This window comes from Papio anubis, chromosome 11 (genome assembly GCF_008728515.1).
Source record: "Papio anubis isolate 15944 chromosome 11, Panubis1.0, whole genome shotgun sequence".
Classification (NCBI taxonomy): domain Eukaryota; kingdom Metazoa; phylum Chordata; class Mammalia; order Primates; family Cercopithecidae; genus Papio; species Papio anubis.
In genome coordinates this window covers 83,853,173-83,878,382 of record NC_044986.1, presented here as the reverse complement: position 1 = coordinate 83,878,382, position 25,210 = coordinate 83,853,173, and the positions used below count along the sequence as shown (strand labels likewise).

Below are 25,210 nucleotides of genomic sequence, written 5' to 3'. Positions count from 1 at the left end.
GGGAATTAAGGTGAGACGTATAGAACACTGTCGCACATCATTAAAATCTTTTAGATGTTAAAAAGATAAAAACCTTGACTTAAAAAATCATGTATGTCGATTATTTTGGTAAAAATAAAAATTAAGTAGCCAAAGATGTATCAACATAATAAAAAAGCTAAATTAGGCATTACTTGAACGTATGCTTCTAAACTAGTAAAAATTTATCACTGAAGAGAATTATCTGACCCTTGACAGCAACATGTTGATCTCCCAGTAGAGTAAGATGATCATACGAGTAAGATGCTCTAAACTGACTTACAGGGAAGTCATTCCTGGGCTTTGACCTTGGGTGTCTTGTGATAGTTTAATATGCTGATGTCACACAGGTCAAACTATTGTTTAAAACAAAACCAATTCTGAATATTCTATTGCTTAGTCTGTCCAAGATTAAAAAAACTAAACTAAAATGAATGAAAAATACAGAAAAGAATCTTATCCTCTTAATGTCAAAAAACCACCACAAACCATATGATCCAAGAATCCCACTTCTCGTATATATCCAAAAAAAGAAAAGGATCTTGAAGAGGTATTTGTACATCCACATTCGTAGCAGCATTATTCACAAGAGCCAAAAGGTAGAAGCAACCCAAATATCCCTTGATAAAAGAATGCACATGCAAAACGTGGCATACATACACAGAATGAATATTATTTAGCTTTAAAAAGGAAGGGAATTCTGGCACATGCAACAACATGGACGAACCTTGAGGATATTATGCTACATAAAATAAGCCAATCACAAAAGGACAAATATTGTATGATTCTACTTATATGAGGTGCCTAAAACAGCCAATTCAGAGATAGAAAGTGTGACATTATCAGGAGCTAAGGAGAGTGGTAAATTGGAAGGAGGCTTAATAGATATAGAGTATCAGTTTTGCAAGATGAAAAAGTTCCCGAGATTGGCTATACAATCATGCGACTATACTGCTAACGTACTGTACGCTTAAAAAATGGTTAAGAAGGTAAATCTTAGGTTTATTTTACCACAATTAAAAACCAAACCAAACCAAAATAACCATAAAGTTAGAACACTAGATTTTACTGCAAGAGTGTAGTTTCCTTGAAAACCATGAATTTTAAAAAGCGCACTTCAAGCGTATTAAGAGATGGCTCTCCATTCAACAGTACTCACCTGTACATTTATACAACATGCCTGTCATAGTTCCAGCCGCTACTGTGTTAAGGTCATCTTCTGCACCTCGTGTTTTCTCAATGATGACACCAAATGCACTATAGAGCAAAGCTAAAGAGGAAATGGAAGTGCTCAGCAACAAAATAGTGATAAAGTGCGATATTATGATATACATATATTGGTTTTTCATCCATGGTTCCTAGCTCATAACTCCCATAGCCCTTCCTAAGTGACTAAAACAATCACTTATTAAAGTATTTGTCCTTGGTTCTGGAAGCAGCTTTGGAACAGCTTCAGAGGGACAAAGGTGAAGGTCTTTTTTGTATTACTGGGGCACTTCAGGCCTCAGAAGCAGCCTCAGAAAACAGAGTATCTCTCTGACCTTCTTCTGTCCTCCTTTCACCTGCTCCCTTTTCTCCTCACAGCAGGACTCTAATCTTTCCCCACCTTTCTGTCTTGGAACTGGTCATAAAGAAATTCTATGACCTACCTTGTCTGATTGCAGGCCATAGGATCCCCATTTCAGAAGAGATCATACCCCATACCCAGGAAGAAGAAATGCTGCACAGAAAGGCCAAGGAGAATCTGGGCAGACAGGCCTTGCTGGGTTTCTGCGTCCAGTCTGTTAGTAGTAGAGCATGCCCTTTTTGTCCAGTCACAGTTCTACAAGGTTGTCCATGCTTCAGTCATGCCTATTCAATCAATTTTCCACATGAGGCCCAAGTGGATGGGGTCGGAGGACTTTCTAGACAGCTGAACTTGTGGGCCTTGCAGGAAAGCTAGAAAGAACTCACCCACATGTCAGGAGGCTAGTGCACCCCAACTTCAGTGAAATGAAAGCTCCTGCACTCAGGGCCCATCCAGGCCTCACCTTATGCATTCCTTGACTGGGCTGTTTATCTGTATCCTTTAAAAATATCCAGCCAGGTGTGGTGGCTCACAAAGTTTCTGTAATCCCAGCACTTTGGGAGGCCAAGGTGGGAAGATCACATGGGCCCAGGAGTCTGAGACCAGCCTGGGCAACAACATAGGGATACCCACTTCTCTAAAAAATTTTTTTAAAAAATTACCTAGCATGGTGGTGCATGTTGCCTGTAGTCCCAGCTCCTTGAAAGGCTGAGGTAGGAGACTTGCTTAAGCCCAGAAAGTCTAGGTTGCAGTGAGCTCCACTGCACTCTAGTATGGGTGACAAAGCAAGACCCTTTCTCAAAAAAAAAAAAAAAAAATCTTTATAATAAGTAGGCAAATGTTAAGTATGTGTTCCTTTGAGTTCTGTGAGCCAATCTGATAAATTAATCGAACCCAAAGAGGGGGTTGTGGGAACCCTGACAAAGTTGGTTGGCCAGAAGCACAGGTAAAATAACCTGGGGCTTGCAATCAGTATCAGAAGTATCCAAAGTGGGGCTCATTTTTGTGGGACAGAGTGCTCAACCTGCTGATCTAATGCTATCTCCAGGCAGAACTGAAATGGGAGGACACCCAGCCGGTGTCCACTGCAAAAGACATTACTTGGTATGTGGGGAAATATTCCCACATAACTGGTCACAGAAATATCCTATGTTGACTGTTATAGTGTGAGAGCAGAGGAAAAACTGTTTTTTTCAACACAAAAGTCAGTACGGCAATTATATTTAGATAAATTTATCCAAAGATATACACGGAATGATCACTAGTACAGTTTCTAACAGCAAACACCTGGCAACAAATAAAATGACCATCAAGAGCATTTGTACCATCTGAACTGATTCAGAGAGTAACTTTTGATATAATGGTATACAGTAACTTAAAAACCAGAAGAATCATTTTCACTAACAAGTAAAGTAAGGACATGTGCACATGGTACATGACTAACTGGCTATGCAGAGAAACGCTGGAAGAACTCAGAAGAAACATCAATAGTAGCTATTTCTAGAAAGTACCACTAGGAAGTCTCAGGAAGTATATTTAAAATTTTAATTTATATGCTACCCATAATTTCTGTACTTTGGATTAAAGACACACATACATATTTCTAGTATAAGAAAAAATAGATTTAAAAAAAATGTGAGGTTTGATTCTCACATATTATAACACCAGCACCATTTCATTTTAAAGTATCTTCCCCCAAGCCATCCTTCTATGCTCTTACAGATTCCTATTTGGAATGAGTAGGTTAAACTTTTAAGCTCTTTCTCAAAATTATAGCTACATTTGACCCTTGCAACAATACACCATGCTCAGCCTTACAACTCCTCTACTGCAGTATTTTTATACGTCTATGAAAGTTCATCTTCCTCTTCAGCTTACTTAACTGAAACTGATCATGAGCAGAACATTGTTATTGATCATAACCACAATGGGTATGCAGACGGTGACCAGTCATCCTAGTTTGTCCAGGACTGCGGGGCGGGCGGGGGGGTGACGGAGGTTATTGGAACATGGTTTCTTGGACTTTTCTCTGAAGTCCTAGGCAGACAAGGATGGCTGGGCTGACTAGGTATACAAGTAATCAAAAGAAACAGAGGGGGGTGACTCAGTAGTAGGGTGGGAGGAATGCAGACATCAGAAACTTATGAATGCAGCCATCTCTTAGGATCCAAAATGTGAAAACTGGCTTTATAGTGTGAAGATATACTGCTTCCAAATTCTGTGACAAGGTAGGACCTTACTCTGCCATAATAAACATTTTTTCTATGGTATCAATGAATTTTCTATGTCTTCCCCTCCTTAATCTGCCACAATTTAAATTGAGATTTCCAACTAAGTTCATAAAGTATGAAAATTGTGGATGTCAGGACCTAAGCCATAAGAGATAGATTCCAAGTGATCAATCATTCATAATATGGTATGAAAGCATTAGGCTCTAATTAGGCACTACCAAATTACCTTTTGCCTAGAACTGCAAACGTTTTCATTATCTACAAAGAACCTATTCCAATTCTGGCAATTAGGTGCCTGGAATCTACTCAGGTAAACAGACTAATGAACAGGCTATTAAGAAAAGATAGCAAGAGGGCCGGATTAATGTATCTTGTATCACTACAGGACCTTGAACCTTGCCTAATATACCAAGCTCTTTACTTTGGACCTAAATTATCTGGATTTCATTTAAACATGATTGGGTGCTGTGCTTGGAAAGGAGAGTGTGCAGTGTTCAAAAGATTTTAAAAATTCAGAAATGGTATTCAGAATGGTATCAGCACCTGAGATTATTTCATAAGTTAGTTCATGGTCTTTCCCTAAGTAGTATCTACATTATGCATGGAATGGATTTAAACATAATTGTCTCATATCCTAGGACCAGAATATCAGCTGATTAAATTGTTCATGATATTTGTACATTCTTTCTTTAACAATTTATCAAACGAGATCTCTACTTACCCAGAGAACCTAGAGTATTAGCCCAAAGTGCCCCTTGCCTAGTCACCATATTCAAAATCCTACCAGGGCAGAAAGAGAAAGAATCTGTATTTAGAATCATTATTTCTCTAATAACCTTTAAAAACAATAATAATAGCTATTTAACATTTCTAGACCCAAGGCTCAAAATTTTTTAAATTCTAAAATATATCTTAATATCTCAGATTTCAATAAGGATAGTTTTTACTCTACATAAGTGAAAATTAGGTTAAAACTTTCAAGACTTTGGGCAATAACTGAGGAAAACTCTTATTATTAAATGTATAATATAATGAATACACATTAAATATATGTAAGGCTTTGAATGACAGCCTGGAATGTATTTTACAGAGGTTTACAGAAACTAAACCACGTAAAAAATGCCACTGTTAACTATGACGAGCTAGCTTCTAAAAGGTTCTTTTTGGAAGGGGAACATATGCTTAGAATGTTAAAGAGAATCAAAGTAAAGAATATCAAAGTACAGAATATAAAGTAGAATTAAAGAGAAGGAATCAGCCATCTAACTGGGATAGACGGGGAAAGCACCCTGGGTCTGCTCCCAGACTAGAACCAAGCAGCCAAGGTGAATGCTCAGCACACGCTCAAGGAAGCACAGTCCTGCCTTGCACCAGTGCCAGACACCACCAGAACAGTGATGGAGGCAACCGGATGAAGAGAAGACATTCCTCTCCCAGCAGTGTAACACCATTCCAGGAATGGTTCTGTCCAGATGGCTGACTACTGCTGGAAATTATGGAAATACAGTAACAAAGAGTGAGGGAACTCATTCAGTTTAATTATTAAACAACTCATTTAATTAATATTCTACAGAAACAAAAATTTGTATTGCTTCTGAAAGGTTGTTTTAAAAAATCAGTCAAGTTTACAAACAGAAGTACATTGTTTCTAATTATGTTACATATTTACTAACGTATTTTAAGTTCAGCCATTATTTTTTCATTTTTAACAAGCATTTTAATAACTCGTTTTAAGAAAGGAATTAAGTTGTCTTTTCTAGATCTACTTCCAAATTTGTATTTAATATGATATTGGGATTTTTGTCTCAAAACAAGATGGGAGAGGAGAAGGAGATGGGATAGAACTGGCCATGGTTGAGGATGGGTTATGGTCCATGTGTTCACTATGCTATGTCTTTTGTCTACTTTTATATATTCAAAATTCCCCATAATACAAAAAGTTAAAAATATTATTGAAGCAAAGGACAAATAATAAAAATACTGAAGGATCTAGGCTGGCAAAGCATGGACAGAGATCCACACAGTTAACAGGAATATAAAAAACAGGGCTAGGCGCAGTGGCTCATGTCTATAATCCTAGTACTCTGGAAGGCTGAGGCAGGAGGATCACCTGAGTTCAGGAGTTTGAGAACAGCCTGAGCAACACAGTGAGACCACGTCACTACAAAAAATTAAAAAATTAACTGGGTACAGTGGCACGTGCCTGTAGTCCCAGTCACTTGGGAGGCTGAGGTGGGAGGATCACTTGAGCCCAGGAGGTCAAGGCTACAGTGAGCTGTGACAGCGGCACTGCACGCCAGCCTGGGCAACACAGCAAGGCTGTGTCTCTCAAAAAACCCCACAATGTAACAGGCGTTCCAGTTTCCCATGGTCTAGTTCTAGCACATCTGGTGCCATCTGCTGGCTGAACAATATGAAAGGAAGACGGAGTTTAAAGCGTCCTAAAACAAAAACAGTAGCCATCGAATAATACATACTTATGAAGCATATATGAAGCATAAAAATGGGCAAAACTAAACATATTGTTTAAGGAGTATCAGGAGGGACTGGCCATGTTTACTTCTTAAGAAGGGTGAAAACATACTTTCCAATCCTTTTAGCTGTACTTTCCCTTTTCTGCAACTTCAAGTTCTAACAGAAAACTGTGTCTTATCCTTTTGGAATTAACCCTAATTCTAGAAGTTTTATTTAAAATTTATCTGGCTCATCATTTCGGAAACGTAAAGTCAAGGCAGTAAGAAGTTCAAGTCAAATGATGGCAGCTTGAGCCATCACTCTCATGAGCTGTTTATGTCTTCATTACCATTTCCTATGGATCTGCATGCCCCCAAACAATGCAAAATTCCCATCGGCAATTCAACAGTTTGAAAAGCATGTCACACAGGGTTGGAGAATGTGACAGGTGCAGCTGAGAAGCCAGGCTGGCATAGCACTAGCTGACTGAGGGACACTGATTCAAAAAATCACTCCTTTTTAAAAGCTTAGAGTCAGTAATCCGATTCCTTAGTTGCTTTTGAGTAAGATTAAAAAACAAAGACAAAAAATCACATAACTATGCTAACCATCTATAATATCAAGGGTGTACTCATCAAACCAACAAAACAGAGCTTAATATTCAAGTATCACTACATCAGATGGTTACATGAGACTTACTGCACATTTCTTGGTTTGGACCAGGCCATGTTCTGGGTTTCCTTCAATCCTAGCCGAAGACCATTCATTGCCCCAAACGCAGCCCCTGGTAAATCATAACAATTCACCCAGATAAGAGAGCTTTACATTAAAAAACAAACAAAGAAACTCAAAACTGCATAGCTACACTTCTGATTCTTTTTCATTTAATAGAAAAAGACAAATGTAAATATTTTTTAAAAACCCTGAAACCAACATTCTAACTGCTTTTGATTTTAAGCACCCTCAACTACTTGAACTGAGCACACTTGAGAAAAAAGTATGTAACACTCACCTGTCATGCAACATCCTCCGATCGTAAAGAAGGCCAGCTCAAATCTGCCCCGGGTTTTATTAGCTCCAGTAGGTAAAATAAACTCATCTGTATCCTAAAAGGATAATAATGAAAACCAAGCTGAGGGTCCCTCAAGATACAAATCTTGTAAAGTCATCTTTTTTAACATTTCAAAGTAGTTTTTCACAGAGAGTAAACCTTAAATTAACTCAAACCTATACTTAAATAAAAATAAAACTTTCTGCAACAGTAATACCTAAATCAAAGTGAAATGAAATAGGAAACACAGTTCTCAGAAGGGAGTCTCATTAAAGACTGTTTCCTTCATAACTTAAATCTGATAGATTTGTGCAAAAGTTAAGTTTAGAAAGGACACCTCTAGAGAAAGGAATACTGAAAGCTATTAGAAGAATAGAATAGACAAGCAGTCTGGAAGAAGCAAACAACTTTCATTCTGTAGCAGCTATTTATTGTGCATCTTTCCATGTATAAAGCCAAATGTTCAAAAAAATGAGCAAAAACTAATAAAGTACAACAGTTTGGATCAATTATGCAAGGGCAAATGACCCCCTTTAAGAATTCTTATCTGTTTAAGGAGTATATATTCCTTTGATACTCTTAGAAAGCTACAGACCCTCTTTCTAGTAATTGTATACACAAACTGTGGCATGAACCCCTGGAAGGTCACCCAAAATACTAAGATTGAGAAATGACACTCTTAAGAGCAAAATATGGTTACCAATTTTGAAGAGTCAATACACCTTTATGAAAAACACACTCGACAAAACAAACAAACAAAATTCTATCACCTTGCTGGATTAAAAAAAAAAACACACAAACACACTCATTTTTGGCAAGCTTTCCATGCAAAGATGGTTAAAATAAGCCACCAATGGCTAGGTCACACTCTTGGCAAAGACACATAGTGTGTTACATTTAACATAGTAAAGACCACTGACAATTAACATTCTCCTACATCCTTGTGGCAAATACTGAACGTTGATTCCGAAAAGTGTATTCCTGATCAGAAAACTGTGGTTCTGCCTTGGTTTTTTCTTTCTGGCATGTGTACACATCCTCACCAAAAATTGCAAAAGTAAACAAGCACATCCACTCTCATCACATAAGAACGGTCTGCTGGGCAATAATAAAAACTGAATACATCCCATGTCATAGTATAATTGTATAGAGTTTTATAAATTTTGGGTACTTCAACTTTTAAATTAATGACTTAGTATTAAACTGTGCTTTTTGTTTGAATTTTTTGAAATGCTAGATTCAATGTGGTAACTAATTATCCTTTATTCTCAGGCCATGGTTCCTGAAAAGAAAAAAAATATATACATCCTTCAATCCAGAAACAGATCACTAATTAAGAACAGAAAACTTGGCCAGGAGTGGTGCCTCCCACCTGTAATCTCAGCACTTTGGGAGGCCGAGGTGGGTGGACTGCCAGAGCTCAGGAGTTTGAGGTCAGCCTGGGCAACACAGTGAAACCCCGTCTACTAAAACACAAAAAATTAGCTGGGTGTGGCAGTATGCACCTGTAGTCCCAGCTACTTGGGAGGCTGAGGGAGGAGAACTGCTTGAATTCGGGGAGCGGAGGCCGAGATCACGCCACTGCACTCCAGCCTGCGTGACAGAGCAAGACTCTATCTCCAATAAATAAATAAATAAATAAATAAATAAACAAACAAACAAACAAACAAAAAACTTAAAAAAAAAAAAAAGGCTGTGATGAACATTATCAAGCAAGCACAAGTGCATGTCACCAACTCATTCTCCTGCTAGCAGCAACTGAAAAATAAAAACATAACAAGGGTTGCAAGCAAATGTCCAACACACAAACAAGGTTGTTATCGAAGTATATTAATATGTTGAATGTAAGGAAGATTTACTAAAAAGCTCCTGTTAAACCTGTCCTGCTAACACTCCAGGACACTAGTATTACTAAAATCCCCTAAGTACCAGAGTTTGTTAACACAGAAGATAAATCCAAGAATGGGTATCAATGTACTTGCTAGAGAAAAAGAAAAAAAAGAAAAAATATTTTTAATTTATAATTTTGTGTGTTTAACAATATGGATGTCAAAAATATTTAAATTTTCCTTATTTTTGTACCAGATGTTCACCTGGGCTAACAAAAAAATTTATTACTTGATACAATTAATGAGGATGTTAAGAGTAGCGATGATACAAAAGCATTAGTAAGAGAAACTACAGTACTGCATCAGATAAAAGTTGGTTAGGCACAGTGGCTCATGCTTGTAATGCCAGCACTTTGGGAGGCCAAGGTGGGAGGACTGCTTGAGCCCAGGAGTTCAAGACCAGCCTGGACAACATAGTGAGACCCTGTGTCTATTATTAAACAAGAAAAAAAAAAAGCTGTTGCCAAAGTCACGACATGGTGAGTTGAAGGTACTATTTTATTTAAGATGTCTCTAACCTTCAACAGTGTAAACAAAAGTTTGACAAAATGTAATTTCTATTAAGGTATTTTTAAATGTAAGGTTTCCTTAATTATTTCCAATAACAGATGAGGTTTATAAAACACTTTTTTAAGTCTGAAGTCCCTCTAGAATTCCAATGGAAGATAAATGTTCATGATGAAGAATGAATTCACAAGTTTTTTGCGGGGATACTAACTATTTTATGTCTAACCTTAATAAGCCCCACCTAGCAATGCAGGGCCACAATGATACTGAATTTGTAACTAGATCTAGAGTACAACCTCTAAGTGTAGATTCAACATTAAAGCAAAATACATGCAACTAGTTTTGAAATTTTGAGTAAATTGACAAAGGGGCACTTTTAATGCAAAAAAATCAATGAACACCCAATGTTAAAATATAACATTTGAAAAACATTTCAAAAATAACGAAGCTTTAAACTGGCAAGGTCCAAATCATCAACTTGCTTCAATTTGAACACTTAACACAAACAAGAAATGCAGCCGCTGTCAGATGCTGTTAGTGATTCAACTCTGAAATAAAAGGTTCTAAGCATAACTCTTAAATAAATAATAAAAAAAAAAGTCAGGCATGGTGGCTCACGCCTGTAATTCCAGCACTTTGGGAGGCCAAGACAGGAGGATCACTTGAGGCCACGAGTTAGAGACCAGCCTGGGCAAACAAGCCAGATCACATCATCTCTACAAAGAATGTGAAAAAAAGAATTAGCCAGGCGTGGTGGTGTTCACCTGCAGCCCTAGCTACCTGGGAGGATGAGGTGGAAGGACTGCTTGAGCCTAGGAGTTTGAGGTTACAGTAAGCTATGCTTGAGGTTACAGTGAGCTATGATGCTGCTGCTGCAACTCCAGCCTGGGAGACAGAGTTAGACTTTGTCTTTTAGGAAAAAGAGAGAGAAAACAGAGTTACTGATATGTATCTCATGCACCATATAATTCACTTACTGAGTGTACAATTCAGTGGTTTTTAGTATATTCAGAGTCATGCAACCAAGACTACAATCAATTTTAAAGCATCTTCATCATCCCCCGAAAAAATCACATACCCATTAGCAGTCACTGCCCATTTACTCCCAACCCTTGGCAGCTACTAATCTACTTTCTTGTCCATATATTTGCCTATTCTGGACATTCCATATAAATGGAACCACACAATATGGGGTCTCTTGTGACTGGCTTCTTTCATTTAGGAAGTTTTAAAGGTTCATTTATATTGTAGCATAATTTAATACTTCTTTATTGCCAAATAATATTCCATTGTATGGATATGCCACATTTTTTTATCCATTCATCAGTGGATAAACATTTGGTTTGTTTCCATTTTTTGATTATGAATAATGCTACTAGGAACACTCACTCACAACTTATGTGCGCAGAGGTTTTCAATTCTCTTGAGTATGGAGTATACGTAAGTGAAATTGTCAGTCATAAGGTAACTCTATTTTTAACACTTTAAGAAACTGCCAGACTTTTCCAAAAGCAGCTGTATCATTTTATGTTTCCACCAGCAATGTACAGAAATCCAATTTCCCTACATCCTCAACAATATGTATTATTTTCTTTTTGATTATACTGATCCCCATGGGTGTAAAGAGGTATCTCATTGTGGTTTTATTTCTCTAATTAATGTTACTGATCAGCTTTCATGTCACTATTAGACATCTCTACATCTTCATAAACGTCTACTCAAATCCTTTGCCCATTTTGTAATTACTTTTTACTAATGTTTTAAGAGTTAAAAAAAATTAAATATTCTAGATATAAATTCCTTATCAGATACATAATACACAAATATTTTCTCTCAATCTGTGGATTGTCTTTTCCCAATTTTTTTTTTTTCCTTTTGAGACAAGGTCTCCATCTGTCACCAAGGCTGGAGTTAAGTGGCTTGATTACGCTCACTGAGACTTGACCTGCTGGACTCAAGTGATCCTCCCACCTTAGCCTCCCTAGTAGCTGGGACTACAGGTGCACACCACCACACCCCGCTAATTTTTGTGATTTTTTCGCAGAGATGGGATCTTCTTATGTTGCCCAGGCAGGTCTTAAACTCTTGGGCTCAAGTGATCCTCCCGCCACAGCCTCTCAAAAGTGTTGGGATTATAGGTGTGAGCCACTGCACCAGGCCTTTTTCCATTCTTTTTTTTTTTTTTTTTTTTTTTGAGGCAGAGTCTTACTCTTTTGCCCAGGCTAAAGTGTGGTGGCGTGATCTCGGCTCATTGCAACCTCTGCCTCCCAGGTTCCAGTAATTCTCCTGCCTCAGCCTCCCAAGTAGCTGGGATTACAGACGCCCAGCACTGCACCTGGTTAATTTTTGTATTTTTTAGTAGAGACAGGGTTTCACCATGTTGACCAGGCTGGTCTCGAACTCCTGACCTCAGGTGACCCACCCGCCTCGGCCTCTCAAAGTGCTGGCATTACAGGTGTGAGCCACTGTACCTGGCCTCCATTCTTGTTGGTATTGTCTGAATCACAAAATTTTAAAATTTTGATTAAATACAATCTGTCAACATTCTTTTTATCACTTGTGCTTTTGGTGTCACATCCAAGAAATCACTGTCTAATCCAAAGTCACAACTACTTGTGCCTATGATTTCTTCTAAGAGTTTGACAGCTTTAGTTTACATTTAAGTCTTTAATTCACTTGGTGGTAACATTCTGTATATGGTGCAGGGTTAGGGTTCAACTTCATTCTTATGCATATGGGTTCCAGTTGTCCTAACATCTCCCCTGACTTATCTTGGCATCCTTGTTGAAAAGCAACGTTTTTCTTCTGGACTCTGTATTTCATTAATCTATGGATTTATTCTTATGTTACTATCATGATGTGGTTCTGTAGAAAGTTTTGAAATTGACAAGTTCAAGTCCTCCAATTTATTTTCTCAAAGTCATTGGTCATTCAATGTCCCCTGAATTTCCGTACGAAGTTTAGGATAAAAGCTTGTCAATTTCTGCAAAAAAAGCCAGCTGGGATTTTGACAGACACTGCACTAAATCTGTTGGTTAATTTGGTGAGTACTGTCATGTTAATATTAAAATTTTCAGGACCATAGCATGTGTCTTTCCACTTAATTTCAATAATGTTTTATAGTTTTCAGAATATGTTTTGCACCTGGTCCATTTATTTCTAAGTATTCGCTTTTTAATGTTATTGGTAATCAACTGTTTTTTGTAATTTCACTTTTGTAGTGTTCACTGTGACTGTCTAGAAACATATTTATGTATATTGAACTTGTATTCTGCAACTTGCTGAACTCGATCATTAGTTTTAATAGATTTTTCTGATTTCCCTTGTGATTTTCTATAGATAAGATCATGTCATTGGTAAACAGATACTTTAACTTCTTTTTCAACTTGAATGCCATTTCATGTTCTTGACTAATTGCCCTGGTCAGACAATGCTGAATATAAATGAGAGTAAACATACTTACTTTGTTCTTGATCTTAGGGAGAAGGTATTCAGTCTTTCACTATTAAATTATGTTAGCTTTGGATATTCTCTAGATGCCATTTATAAGGCTGAAGCCCCTTCTGTGTCTAGTTTTATTTATTAATTTAGAGATAAGGTCTCACTCTGTTGCCCAGGCTGGAGTGTAGTGGCATGATCTCAGCTCACCGCAAGTTTTGTCTCCAGAGTTAAGCGATTCTCGTGCCTCAGTCTCTAAAGCAGCTGGGATTACAGGTAGGCACCACCACGCCTGGCTAATTTTTGTATTTTTAGTAGAAACAGGGTTTCGCTATGTTGGCCAGGCTGGTCTCAAACTCCTGGCCTCAAGTGATCCGCCCGCCCCACTTCCCAAAGTGCTGGGATTACAGGTGTGAATCACTGCGCCCAGCCTAGTTTGTTTTTATAATCATAAATGGGGGTGTTGGATGTTGTCAAATGATTTTTGTGAATCTACTGAGATGAGCATGTGGTCTATATTCTTTCCTTGATTGCTTTATTATAAATTGATTTGGCACAATACATTACTTTTCAGGTGTTAAATCAACCTTGCTTTCCTAATATATCCAAGACATATTAGGAAATATATCTTGGATTTAAAAAGATACTCTTTGAAACTTTTGATGCTTAGTCAAAAGAACCCTGATATTGTAAACTGAGCTTTAAAACACACTTTGTCTGTAATCCCAGCACTTTGGGAGCCCGGCCAACATGGTGAAACCCCGTCTCTATTGAAAATATAAAAATTATCCAGGCACTGTGGTGGGCACCTGTAGTCCCAGCTACTCGGGTGGCTGAGGCAGGAGGATGGCCTGAATTTGGGAGGCTGAGGTTGCAGTGAGCAGAGATCGCGCTACTGCACTCTAGCCTGGAGGACAAAAGCAAAACTCCATCTCAAAACAAATGAACAAACAACAACAACAACAAAAAAACCCCACACACTTTGTAATTAGGTACCCCAATACTTTATTGGGGTGCTTTCAAAAATTAATTCTGCTCTGGTTTTAAAAAAATAAGCCTTTGAAGGTAGTTAACTGATTTCAGAGAGATGCAGGCCAAGCTCCTAGTGTTTGTGAGGAAAAAAGGGTAAATGGAGACCAGAAACTTACTGCCTCCAAAAGTGCATGTCATAGTTCAAGTCAGCATAGCACTTGGCGTTTTTTTTTTTAAATGGTAAAATAATGCACCAAACTAGTAAAATCTTAATCTTACCTGCACGAGGTATCGCGGATCCACATTTAAATAAGGAGACAGAGGGTTCATACCAGTTACTAGAGAGAAAACAAAATGTCACATTGCAACAACATTCTTTAAGTTAATTCGGTTAGAGTTAATCCAGCTCCTGATTGTTACATGTGTTTGCAATTTTTAAAGGCTCACTGAAGGCGAAAATTTTTTCCCATTTTATCCTCCCTGTCAGTTTGGGGGCTGACTCAGGATATCCTCAGACCCTCAATCCCAAACCAGGTTTTCCACTGGTGGCTCAGGCTTTTACACCAGGTAAGATATTCGCAGTGTCATAGATCAGATAACTGAACTTACAGGAAGTGTAGCCTAGGCCATTTATAGTTAATTTCTTTCAATTTACTACAAGAATGCTTGGTGACTATGTAAATTGCAAAATAAGACTGAGAAAAGACTAATCAATTCCATGGGGAAAACAGTGGTTGGGTTGGGTTTTCTGACTGTGTACATGTTGTATGTAAGTATTTCAAGGCAGTTCCTTCACGTATTACTATTAACGATTGATTTACTGTGGCAAGGGTGAGAATCCTTGGGTCATTACCACAGGTATGTGGGTCTGTGCAAAAGAAAATACAAACTTTCAGAGGGCCAGACCTGAATTCACTAACACTGAAAACAGTAAAACCTATCAATCTTTGGATTCTTCTGTATCTCAGCAGTTAATTCACAAATATATGCATCACCTATGCCTCTGATCTTTTCATCAATTATAAGTCCTGTTTATTCTATTTTCATCACATATTTTGAATTGTTACTTATCTCTATTGCTACCATCCTAGTCCAACCATCATATCTCACAGCAACAACTTCCTACCTAACTCCTTGCTTTCTCTTGCCCCTTCAACTCACAGTCTACATAGCAACTACAGTGATTTTTCTTAAGAAAATCCAAACTCCTTACCATAACCTACAAAACCCTACATTAGCTGTCATTCCCTACCTCTCTGATTTCACAATCGTCAGCTGATTCAACTCCCTTGTAACTATGAAGACAGAGTGGCCTAAGAGTTGTTCCTTAAACATACCAAATTTGTTTTGTTTCAGGACATTTGCACTAGCTAATTTCCTGGATACTTGCCTCCCAAGCATCTGTACTATATTTGGGTCACAGCTCAAATGTCAACTCCCTTAAGATGTTTTCCCTAACCCGTTCTAAAATGGCATCCTGCTTCCATCACAATCTCATGACTCTGCTTTATTCCCGTTTACAGCCCTTACCACTAACTGTAATGTTTTAATTTATGTTTGTTGGCTTACCTCAGTATTATGTAAGCTCTGTGAGTGCAAGAGTCTTTTCAAAACAAAACAAAACAAAAAACACAAAAAAACCACTATAGTCCTGCCCCCAGAAAACTAGCTAGCACATTGTAAAAGTTTAGTAAATGGTGTTCATTCCCTGGTCCCTCAATTTACCTTCAAATCTTAATCAAATTAAGGTAACAATATTGTCACATTAAGGAAGCGTATGCCGTTTGTACTCTGAAACTCAGAGATATTAAGATTAATATGAAACTGTGTTCTAAACAGGTAGAGTGGTAGCTCAGGCCTAGGAACCCCAGCACTTTGGGAGGCCGAGACAGGAGAATGGCTGGAGCTCAAGAGTCTGAGACCAGCCTGGGTAACACAGGGAGATCCCATCTCCATAATAAGTTAAAAAAAAAAAAAATTAGCCAGGCGTGGCGGCACGTGTCTAGAGTCCCAGCTACTTAGGAGGCTTAAAGGGGAGGATTGTTTCAGCTCAGATGTGCGAGGCTTCAGTGAACTATAATCATGCCACAGCACCTCAACATGGGTGACAGAACGAGGTCCTGACTCTAAAAACAGAAAAAAAAAAAACAGAACAGAACAGAACACCTTGTGTTGTAGATTCCGTTTTTTGACAAAGGTGACACCAGGGATATTAAAGGTCTTTTCTTTTATATTTTTTTGCGCTAGTCAGTCTGAACATATTTTGTTGTTGCTGTCCTTTAGTATAAAACACCTAGAAAAATATTACAAGGATTCTCTAAAAAGAAAGTACTTTCGTAAAGGCTTTATCCACGACCAACTGCCTATCTTTAGGTCCAAGTTCTATTTATCCAGTTGAATAACCACAGTTACAAAGTACCAAAGTTCTGGAATACATATTCGCAAGACTGAGGAGAGGCAAAGGTAAGGTATTTATGCCTCTGTATCCTTTATGTTGTTGCTTATTTCCTTTCCTATAATTCTTACGTGGCTTCTTTCTTCATGTCTATATATATCACCTTTAAAGTTCAGCTTACTTCCTAGCTCCTAGAGATGGTTTCCCAGCCTGTCCCAAGTCATACTTATTTCTCACTTATATGCAATACTACTGAATGTTCTGCCCTAACGGCTACTTGGGGGTTCAGAATACGTCGCTGTGTACTAAAAAGTTAACTACGGCTTGCTATTTGGAATACATTTACTCCCAAAGCTGGGCTCTACTCTTAATCAAGGGCCAGTCACACGGCCCACCACACACAAAAGACACGAGGCTTGGATATAAACCTAAGAAAACATGCATCATCTCGCGAGTCCAGGTCAATCACGGACAGCTTCCCCGGGAGATCCGTGGCCCTTTTTAAGGCCTTTCGATCTTGAAAGAGCAGCCATGCAGACACACTAACTCCACCACTGGTGCTGAAGCTTGTAAATGCCAGAAAGGAAAAAAAAAAACATAAAACATGGGACGCGCAACTTTAGTGAAGACGCAAGAACCAGTCAGAAATAATCGCAAGGTAGGCCCCATACTTACGCGGGACGCCAGCCAAATCCGCGTGCGAGTAACCTGCTCCGCCGGCTCCGAAAAAGCCGGCCAATCCCCCTGTGGTTTTGTTGCCGCTTCCCCCGCCTCCTTCCATGGTATCTCAGCAAACCGAGTGGTTCCCGCCGCTGTCTCGAGTCTGGGTGGTCCGCTGGGCCGTTGCTCCTCAATAACAGCGGCTAACCCCCACGTTGCTAGCGCCTCCTTCACACGCTGACCTTCCGGGCGCCGGTTCCCCCTAAGCGCCGCGCTTCCGCTTTGCGGCAGTGTGCGCCCCGGAAGCCGGAAGCGCCTGACGGCAGCTTTCCGGTGGTGGGAAAGGGAACGAATCCCGAATCAAAGCGGCGCATTCTGAGGCAGGTGGGGTGCCAGTGGAAGAGGGACTGCAGGAGACTGTTTACGGCCTGACTTGGGAGGCCGGCGGTCAGCAACTGCAGAAGCAGGAAGCAGCGGAGAGGGAATGGTGCGGGGAGGCGCGGAGAAGGAGGTGCAGTCCATCCCTCTCACGGTTAGTGAATGAGGCTCTCCGCCCGGGCCGGCCCGGGGACAGTGCGCTGCGGGTCCCAGCATGAATGCGGGCCCCGGCTGTGAACCCTGCACCAAGCGACCCCGCTGGGGCGCCGCTCCAACTTCGCCGGCTGCTTCGGACGCCCGGAGCTTTCCCAGCAGGCAGAGGCGCGTCCTCGACCCCAAGGACGCTCACGTGCAGTTCAGGGTCCCACCGTCCTCGCCAGCCTGCGTCCCAGGGCGGGCGGGACAGCACAGAGGCAGCGCCACCTCGCTTGGTACGTGGGAAAATAAAAATATTTGTTCTTCGCCTCGGCCGGAACCTTCTGGTCTCAGTCTGAGGACCCAGGGGCTCCAGTCACTCCTTTCTGGTCTTGTGTGCATTATCATGCTGAGGTCCACTTGCTGAGCTACCAAAGCCACTAGTGGGTGAATGGGGCCGCATTTTTCCCAGTGCTATTGATGTGAGAAACTGATGAGCAGTCACTCACAGGGCGGAAAATGGCAGGAGACTCCACCACCTGTTTGCTTCTTCAGGTTTGATTGAGAAATTGCCTTAGTCGTCAAGGAGATGTAGTTGTGTATGTGAAACAGTAGGGCCCTTTGGCCTCTAGATAGGAAGAAAACAACTTCACTTGTTCAGATTCTGGGTCCCAGGGTGCAGAGCTATTAGTCTTAAGCTGGCATTGTACCCGTCCCTGGCATGCAGTGTTGAACAAGAGAAGCTTGGCCTCTGCCTTCATACCTTAAAATCTATCTGGAGAGATAGACAATAGCAAAAGTTAGTATAATAAAATGTAATGGATGTTCTGATACATGAAGGACAGATTGTTCTACCTAACCTAATTTATGGGATCGAAAATAGTCCTCCAGAAGATGAGATGCTTATTCTGAGGACTTTAGAATGAGTAGAAGTTAGATGAGGAGGAAGTGAGTGAGTGTTTCAGGAGTGCAATTGAGGCCGGGCGCGGTGGTTTACGCCTGTAATCCCTGCACTTTGGGAGACCGGGGTTGGTGGATCACCTGAGGTCAGGAGCTCAAGACCAGCCTTACCAGTGTGGTGAAACCCCGTCTCTACTAAAAATAAAAAAAAATTAGCCGAGCGTGGTGGCGGGCAGCTGTAATCCCAGCTACTCGGGAGGCTGAGGCAGGTGAGGCAGGAGAATCACTGGAACCCGGGAGGCGGAGGTTGCAGTGAGCCAAGAGGGCACCATTGCACTCCAGCCTGGGCAACAAGAGCGAAACTCCGCCTCAGAAAAACAAAAACAAAACAAAACAAAACAAAAACAGAAGTGTAATTGATACATAGAGTGAACGCAGGAGACTGAGAGATGAGGCTGCAGGGTGGTACAAAAAAGTCAAATCAAATTGGATATGTAGACATTTCTAAGGATTTTGAGCTTTAAGGGCATTGAGAAGCTACTCAAGGGTTTTTAGGAGGGGAGTGATTTGATTAGACTTATTTGTTGAAAAGTCTGTGTGGCTGGTGTGTGGACAATAAAGAATGGATTGGAAAGGAACTCAAGTGGAGCCTCAAGACCCAGTTAAGGAGCTAATCTAGGTTGGAAATAATTGTAACTTAGACCTGGATGCTGGCAATAGGGAAGGGGATGGATTCATGAAAGAATAGGATGCTTGAGAAGAAATATTTCTGTGCTGGAAAAGTAGATTGCGGAGTTCTTGACATAAACATTATAATGGATGCTATGGGCATAGATAACATATAAACATGTAGAGAAAGGAAAGGTTGACCTAGGGCAGAAGCCTTAGGAACACCAAAGTTCAAGGGTGGACTGAAGAGAAGCGGCTGCAGAGGTGGAAGGAAAGCCTGGCTTGTGTTGTGTCAGGCAAAGGAGAGCATTTCAAAAAGGATGCATTCGTTAACAGTGTAAGAGGCTGGGCAGAGCTCGGGCAGTTCTCTGATGAAGAGTGTACACTTAGATGTCTTCATACTTAGGGGCAGTACCAAGCCGACTTTCACTGAGCCTTGAAGGATGAGGAAGATTTGCTGTATAAATCAGGAGGAGAAAGAATTATACACGCAGAGGGAATAAGACATGCAAAAGTTGGTAAGACTGGAGCATAAGATGATAGAGGAGTGTCAGATGAGGTTGAGTGACAGGCAGGAGCTTATGAAGAAACTCAAGTTCCATTTTAAGGAATTTCAACCTTATTCTGTGGTTAATGGAGAAACCACTAAAAAACTTTTAAGCTTGGGAATACCATTTGGTTAATATTTTAGAAAATATGGCTTAAACAGTGGCTTTTGGACTTTTCTAACTGTAACCCACAGCATAAATTTTATCTAGTACACAGAGTTAGAAATATATGTAACCTGGCAAATAAGACATATTTATAACTGAAATAAATGCTCCATGAAATAATACTTAACTTTACTATGTGTGATGCATTCGTGTATTGTCTGTGCTATTTCATTGAAAATTGACTGGTCATTTGTAGTTTGTAGAACACTGGATAGTCAAGATTATAGACAGGGAGACTAGTTGCAAGAAACATGGCAGTTGTCTAATAAGTGATGTGTTTAAAGGGTATACGAAAGGGATGGATTTAAAATTTAGGATGTAGATTTCAGAGAACTTGGTATAGGGGAGAGGGAACTGAAGGTGAACTTCAGGTGTGTGTTCAGGTGTACTTCAGCCCCTGTGACTGGATAATTTGTGGTTTCATTAACCTTATTTTCATGTAAAGAAGGAGGAGTTAGTTGCAATAGGGGTAAGGACAGTCAGTCCTCACTGGTTGGATCTTTAGATTTCTGCAGAAGAGGTACCAAATGAATACTTGGGGCTGTATTTCACGTGTTTAAATGTTTTCTATATACCTGGGACAGGACACCAATTAACAATGTTCAAAGACTATATTTGTATCAAAAGCCCATTGTTTGAATTTTTGGGATTCCTTTAGGAACTTGGTATTTAAATTTTTATACATAATTATCTTAGGACAAGTAGGTGGGGTAGAGAAATGGATATTTACTCAGTATCTTTAAATTTTACATTATTTATCCTCCTGGGCACGTTTCTTATATTGACTGAAATTGCAAATTTTGCTGGGCATGGTGACATGCACCTGTAGTCCCAGCTACTTGGGAGGCTAAGGCAAGAGGATCACTTGAGCCCAGGAGTTCCAGTCCAGCTTAAGCAGCATAGCGAGACCCCACTTCTGAAAAAAGAAAAAAAAAAAATCTGCAAACCTGCATATTGGCAGAACTCAGGATGTTATTCACATTGTGATGATAAAGGGTTTATCCAGATGTGTTGCTATGGACTTTTTGTGAAAGTGGAGCGTGCCTTTGAAATGTAGGTGAATGTTATTGCATTTTGTGCCTTTTGGCTGTATCTATAGCTGTTAATTGAATGACCTGCTGATTAAAATGCACTGGTTACTGAGTAATGTTACTGATGAGAATAAATGTAAATGGTGTGAAGTCAAAGTTGAAGAATTACTGATCTCAGTGGGGAAAAAAAAGACTGGGTGGAAATGTCGGGAGATAACATATTTGTTGAGTGTTTTGTGAGACTGAACACAATATTTTCTCTAATTTTTGCATTTTAATTGATCAACATAACCCTTAGAAGTAGGTGGTGTTAGCTTCATTTTCTGGGTAAGTAAATAAAGGCTTAACAAAGTGAAGCAACTTGACCAAGATGGTACTAGTAAGTGACTGAACAAAGATCTCAATCCAAGATGATCTGACTCTAGATCTTGTACCTTCGTCACTTCTTATTGCCACTCTTTTTGCCTTGTTGTGACTATTTCTAGTTAAAATTCACAGGAAACCTGGAAAGCATCATTTTATGCTTCAGGAGTAAGAGGGATAAAGCTCTGACACAGTCCTGTGGTGTGTTGGGAAGGAAACCTTAGGAAGCCAGAAGTGGTGATATTGCAAAGAGCAGTAAGCAGTCTTTTCTCTGAGGCCCTAAGAAGGACTGATCAATGTTTTATTAGCAGAAGATACTGGTTCCTCGCCTCTTGCTTTTCCTCCTTCATCCCTTCCTCAGGCTTCAGGAAACCTGAAACTGGAGAGAAAACACATTCTCAGGGTCAGGGCTACAGGAGAGAGCTCTCTTCCTCACCATCACTGGAACACTCCTGGTTTTTCATGAAATGATGTGTGCAGTCTTTAGGTTCTGTGGACTTATCACTGGAGTATGTGCTTCGTGTGTGTTTTAGGAACCTAGTCATTGCATCTTAACATTAATCCTTATATTTATGGAAAAAAGATGTTTTAACTTCTAAACCAACTCAAAAAATGAATGTTTTGGCATATTACTGGTTTGTAATTTGAGGATTTTTTTTTTTTTTTTTAAAGATGGAGTCTCACACTGTCGCTGAGGCTGGAGTGCAGTGGCACGATCTCAGCTCACTGCAAGCTCCGCCTCCCGGGTTCACACCGTTCTCCTGCCTCAGCCTCCCGAGTAGCTGGGACTACTGGCGCCCGCCACAACGCCCGGCTAATTTTTTGTATTTTTAGTAGAGACGGGGTTTCACCGTGTTAGCCAGGATGGTCTCGATCTCCTGACCTCGTGATCAGCCCATCTTGGCTTCCCAAAGTGTTGGGATTACAGGCGTGAGCCACCGTGCCCGGCCCAATTTGAGGATTTTCTAAACTATACTTGCTGTATTTGATATAAAGAAAATAAATAGAGAATACAGAACTATAGAAAAAGTTTCAGAATCAGATGGTTTATCCTCTTACTCCCTCTGACTGAGGCTCATTTTTTCTCTGAAGCCTGATCTGCTGCAGAAATGCTAAATAAAATCATTGAAGTAATGGTGTTTAACAATAAGAAATCACTATGCATGATTACTTTTTTGTGATAGAAACTATTTTTGAAACACTAATCAAAGATTTTTACTAGTTGGATTATAAGTATTTTGTGGAAGGTAAAGATTATATAGCATTGAATATTTTTCTGGTATAAAATTCTCCCCATCTGAAATGTATTTTGATTATGCCATTATCTCAATGAAAAATAAACCATTGATTTTCGTCTGTTTGAGCCTGCATCTGTTTTGCTCAATATGGTGTTTGAGGAGAGGTAGGTAAATAAGAAAGATCCTGTGACTCAGTGTGCTAAGATTCTTACATTCAATTTAGTGAGTATCTCAAATCTTAAACATTTGCGAATGTTTAAGATTTTATTTCTGATACTAAAATATGATGTACATTTAATCCCTATTCAATATATTAAATTTTGACAGCATACTTACTTCTAATGATTATATAAAATGTGGCTTGTATTTATTTATATTGCATCTCCCTCTCCTGAGCTATCAATTCTACTGTTGCTACTATCTGCTGGTGTGTTGGGAAGGAAACCTTAGGAAGCCAGAAGTAGTGATACTGTTTTCTATCTAGTTACTTCTTTGGCATCTCAAATTTAGTATAGGCAGAATTGACCTAATCATGCTTTTTCCCTAAACACAATTCTCTTATATTCCATATTTCTACTTAAGGCTGTCATCATTTTTCAAGTCTCTCAAGCCCAAAGCTTAAAGTCACTTTTAACTTCCCCTCTTATTGTGAAGTCTGTAATGACTCTCCTCACTTCTACTACTCTCACAAGGACTAGTTTATGTTCTTGGCCAGTCATTGTTCAATCTAGTGGATTATCAAAATCACTTTTGGAAAAAAAAAAAAAAAAAAAAGATTCCAGCTCCCCTCATGCCTTCATCCTACTCACATATAGATTCTGATTCAGTGTGGCTGGCTTTCTGATGATCCAAATAGTTTAGGAACCACTGACCTGGACTAGTAGCTTTCTCCCTGGTTTCTGGCAATAAGCTCTTCACTCTTGCCCCTCAGATTTATCCTCCAGGCTGTCATGCATGACTGTGAGCCTCCCAGATGAGAGGAATCGTATCTTTCAACACATTTTTTTGTACTTCTCTTTGTGGGTCATTCAAGATCCTGTTGTATGATATGATCCTGGCTGACTTTTCAACCATATTTTCTTTTGCTTTCTTTTTAAGTTCTTTATATTTCCCCGATATTGGTGCCTTTGCTTATAATTTTCTTTTTATGTGACTGCATGTTTACTTTTCAAGGCATAATTCAAGCCTTACCTTTTCCAAAGAAATCTTACCGATTATGCCCCAATTTCTCCTATTCACCGAAGTAGTGTCTTCCTGGGAAATAACCTTATCGGGACCTCTTTTAATAATAATGATAATTAAGAATCAACATTTACTAAGCATAAACCAGATAATGCCCTAAACACTTTATATAAACTGTTTTTACTTAAATTAAGCCTTGTCTCATGAGAGATAGTTATTTTGCACGTTTACAAATGAGGGATCTAAGATACGGAGAAATGACCCCTCACAGAGTAACTTAGGAAGCTAATGGGAGAATCAGGATTTGAATGCAAATGTTCTGATTCCATAGCCTATGCTGTTATCCATTAGGCCATACCAACTCTCTTAGGCACCACTCATTTTCTACCCTGTGTCATATGTATTAACATTTATGTTCCTATCTCACTGGTATTACTTGAGGGCAAATACTTGAGTTATTAATCTTTTGTTTAACCTGTAGAACCTAGCATAGTTCCTTGCATGTATAATATGCTGTATGTGTTTTCTGTTTGAAGGAATGTATGAATATACATTTTTTTTTATAGTTTTCAAACAAAAGACTATTACCAGTTGGATGGACACTAAAGGAATCAAGACAGCGGAATCAGAAAGGTATAGAGACATTCCTATATGGAGAAATGAATAATAATACATGGATGTTTTATCTTGTTGCTTTAGTATTTTCTTTCTTTGTTCATGCTTTTCTATTCTCCTTTATCTATGTTAATTCAAAATCACCTTAAAAGTAATTTTTTAGAGAGTCCTTTGTGTCAGGGACGGTCCTGTATACTTGAAATACCGAGATGAGACAGGAATAGTCTGTGTCTTTTTTTTTTGAGATGGAGTCTCGCTCTGTCGCCCAGGCTGGAGTGCAGTGGCGAGATCTCGGCTCACTGCAAGCTCTGCCTCCTGGGTTCACGCCATTCTCCTGCCTCAGCCTCCCGAGTAGCTGGGACTACAGGCGCCCGCCACCACGCCTGGCTAATTTTTTGTATTTTCAGTAGAGATAGGGTTTCACCAGGTGTAGCCAGGATGGTCTCGATCTCCTGACCTCGTGATCTGCCCGCCTCGGCCTCCCAGAGTGCTGGGATTACAGGCATGAGCCACTGCGCCTGGCCAGTTTGTGTCTTTAAGATACTTACAGCGTAGCAGTGGCCACACACACAAAAACACATACTTACTGCCTAGTGTGATGGATGCAATAGTAAAGGTATGAGCAAGGCACAGTGGTGGTTAGTGTGTAGAAGAAACAAATGTTCAACTTTACTTTTGGTCCCTAAAGTAAGACTGCATAGAGAAGTGAGTGACATTTATGACTTGAAGGAAAGGCAAGTGTTTGCCAGATACGCAGCTGCAGGGAGGGCACTGGGGCACATGCAAAGGCATGGAGTCGTGGAA

The 25,210-nt window shown here is 39.6% G+C and overlaps 2 protein-coding genes and 1 non-coding gene across 10 annotated transcripts in view; 1 reads left to right on the top strand and 2 right to left on the bottom strand.

Moving 5' to 3' along the window:
• The window catches only part of TIMM23 (translocase of inner mitochondrial membrane 23), a 37,613-nt gene extending 20,130 nt beyond the window's left edge, over window positions 1–17,483 (bottom strand). Inside the window, exons 1-6 of one of the 3 annotated variants that reach the window (XM_003903616.3) lie at window positions 17,198–17,483; window positions 14,407–14,465; window positions 7,283–7,376; window positions 6,970–7,054; window positions 4,538–4,596; window positions 1,178–1,288 (exon numbers count right to left, since the gene is read on the bottom strand). In XM_003903616.3, the coding sequence (XP_003903665.1) occupies window positions 1,178–1,288; window positions 4,538–4,596; window positions 6,970–7,054; window positions 7,283–7,376; window positions 14,407–14,465; window positions 17,198–17,303 (514 nt within the window). In that variant the 5' untranslated portion in view covers window positions 17,304–17,483. Of the gene's footprint in view, window positions 1–1,177; window positions 1,289–4,537; window positions 4,597–6,969; window positions 7,055–7,282; window positions 7,377–14,406; window positions 14,466–16,950; window positions 17,153–17,197 lie in introns of those variants that run through there. The other 2 variants (XM_021943239.2, XM_031652689.1) reach the window with 2 other exon arrangements.
• LOC116269531 (poly(ADP-ribose) glycohydrolase) overlaps window positions 3,105–25,210 on the top strand; it is a 57,679-nt gene continuing 35,573 nt past the window's right edge. For 2 of the 6 annotated variants that reach the window (XR_004177150.1, XM_031652685.1), the window contains exons 1-2: window positions 17,472–17,991; window positions 24,358–24,424. Coding sequence is in view for 4 of the 6 variants with exons in the window: in XM_031652685.1 (XP_031508545.1) it covers window positions 17,775–17,991; window positions 24,358–24,424 (284 nt within the window). In the remaining 2 variants the exon portion in view is untranslated. Of the gene's footprint in view, window positions 3,116–11,174; window positions 11,182–17,471; window positions 17,992–24,357; window positions 24,425–25,210 lie in introns of those variants that run through there. The other 4 variants (XM_031652687.1, XM_031652683.1, XM_031652686.1 and 1 more) reach the window with 4 other exon arrangements.
• Window positions 5,107–5,307, bottom strand: LOC116269586. Its single transcript, XR_004177207.1, has one exon. It is a non-coding gene; the product is annotated as a small nucleolar RNA SNORA74 (small nucleolar RNA).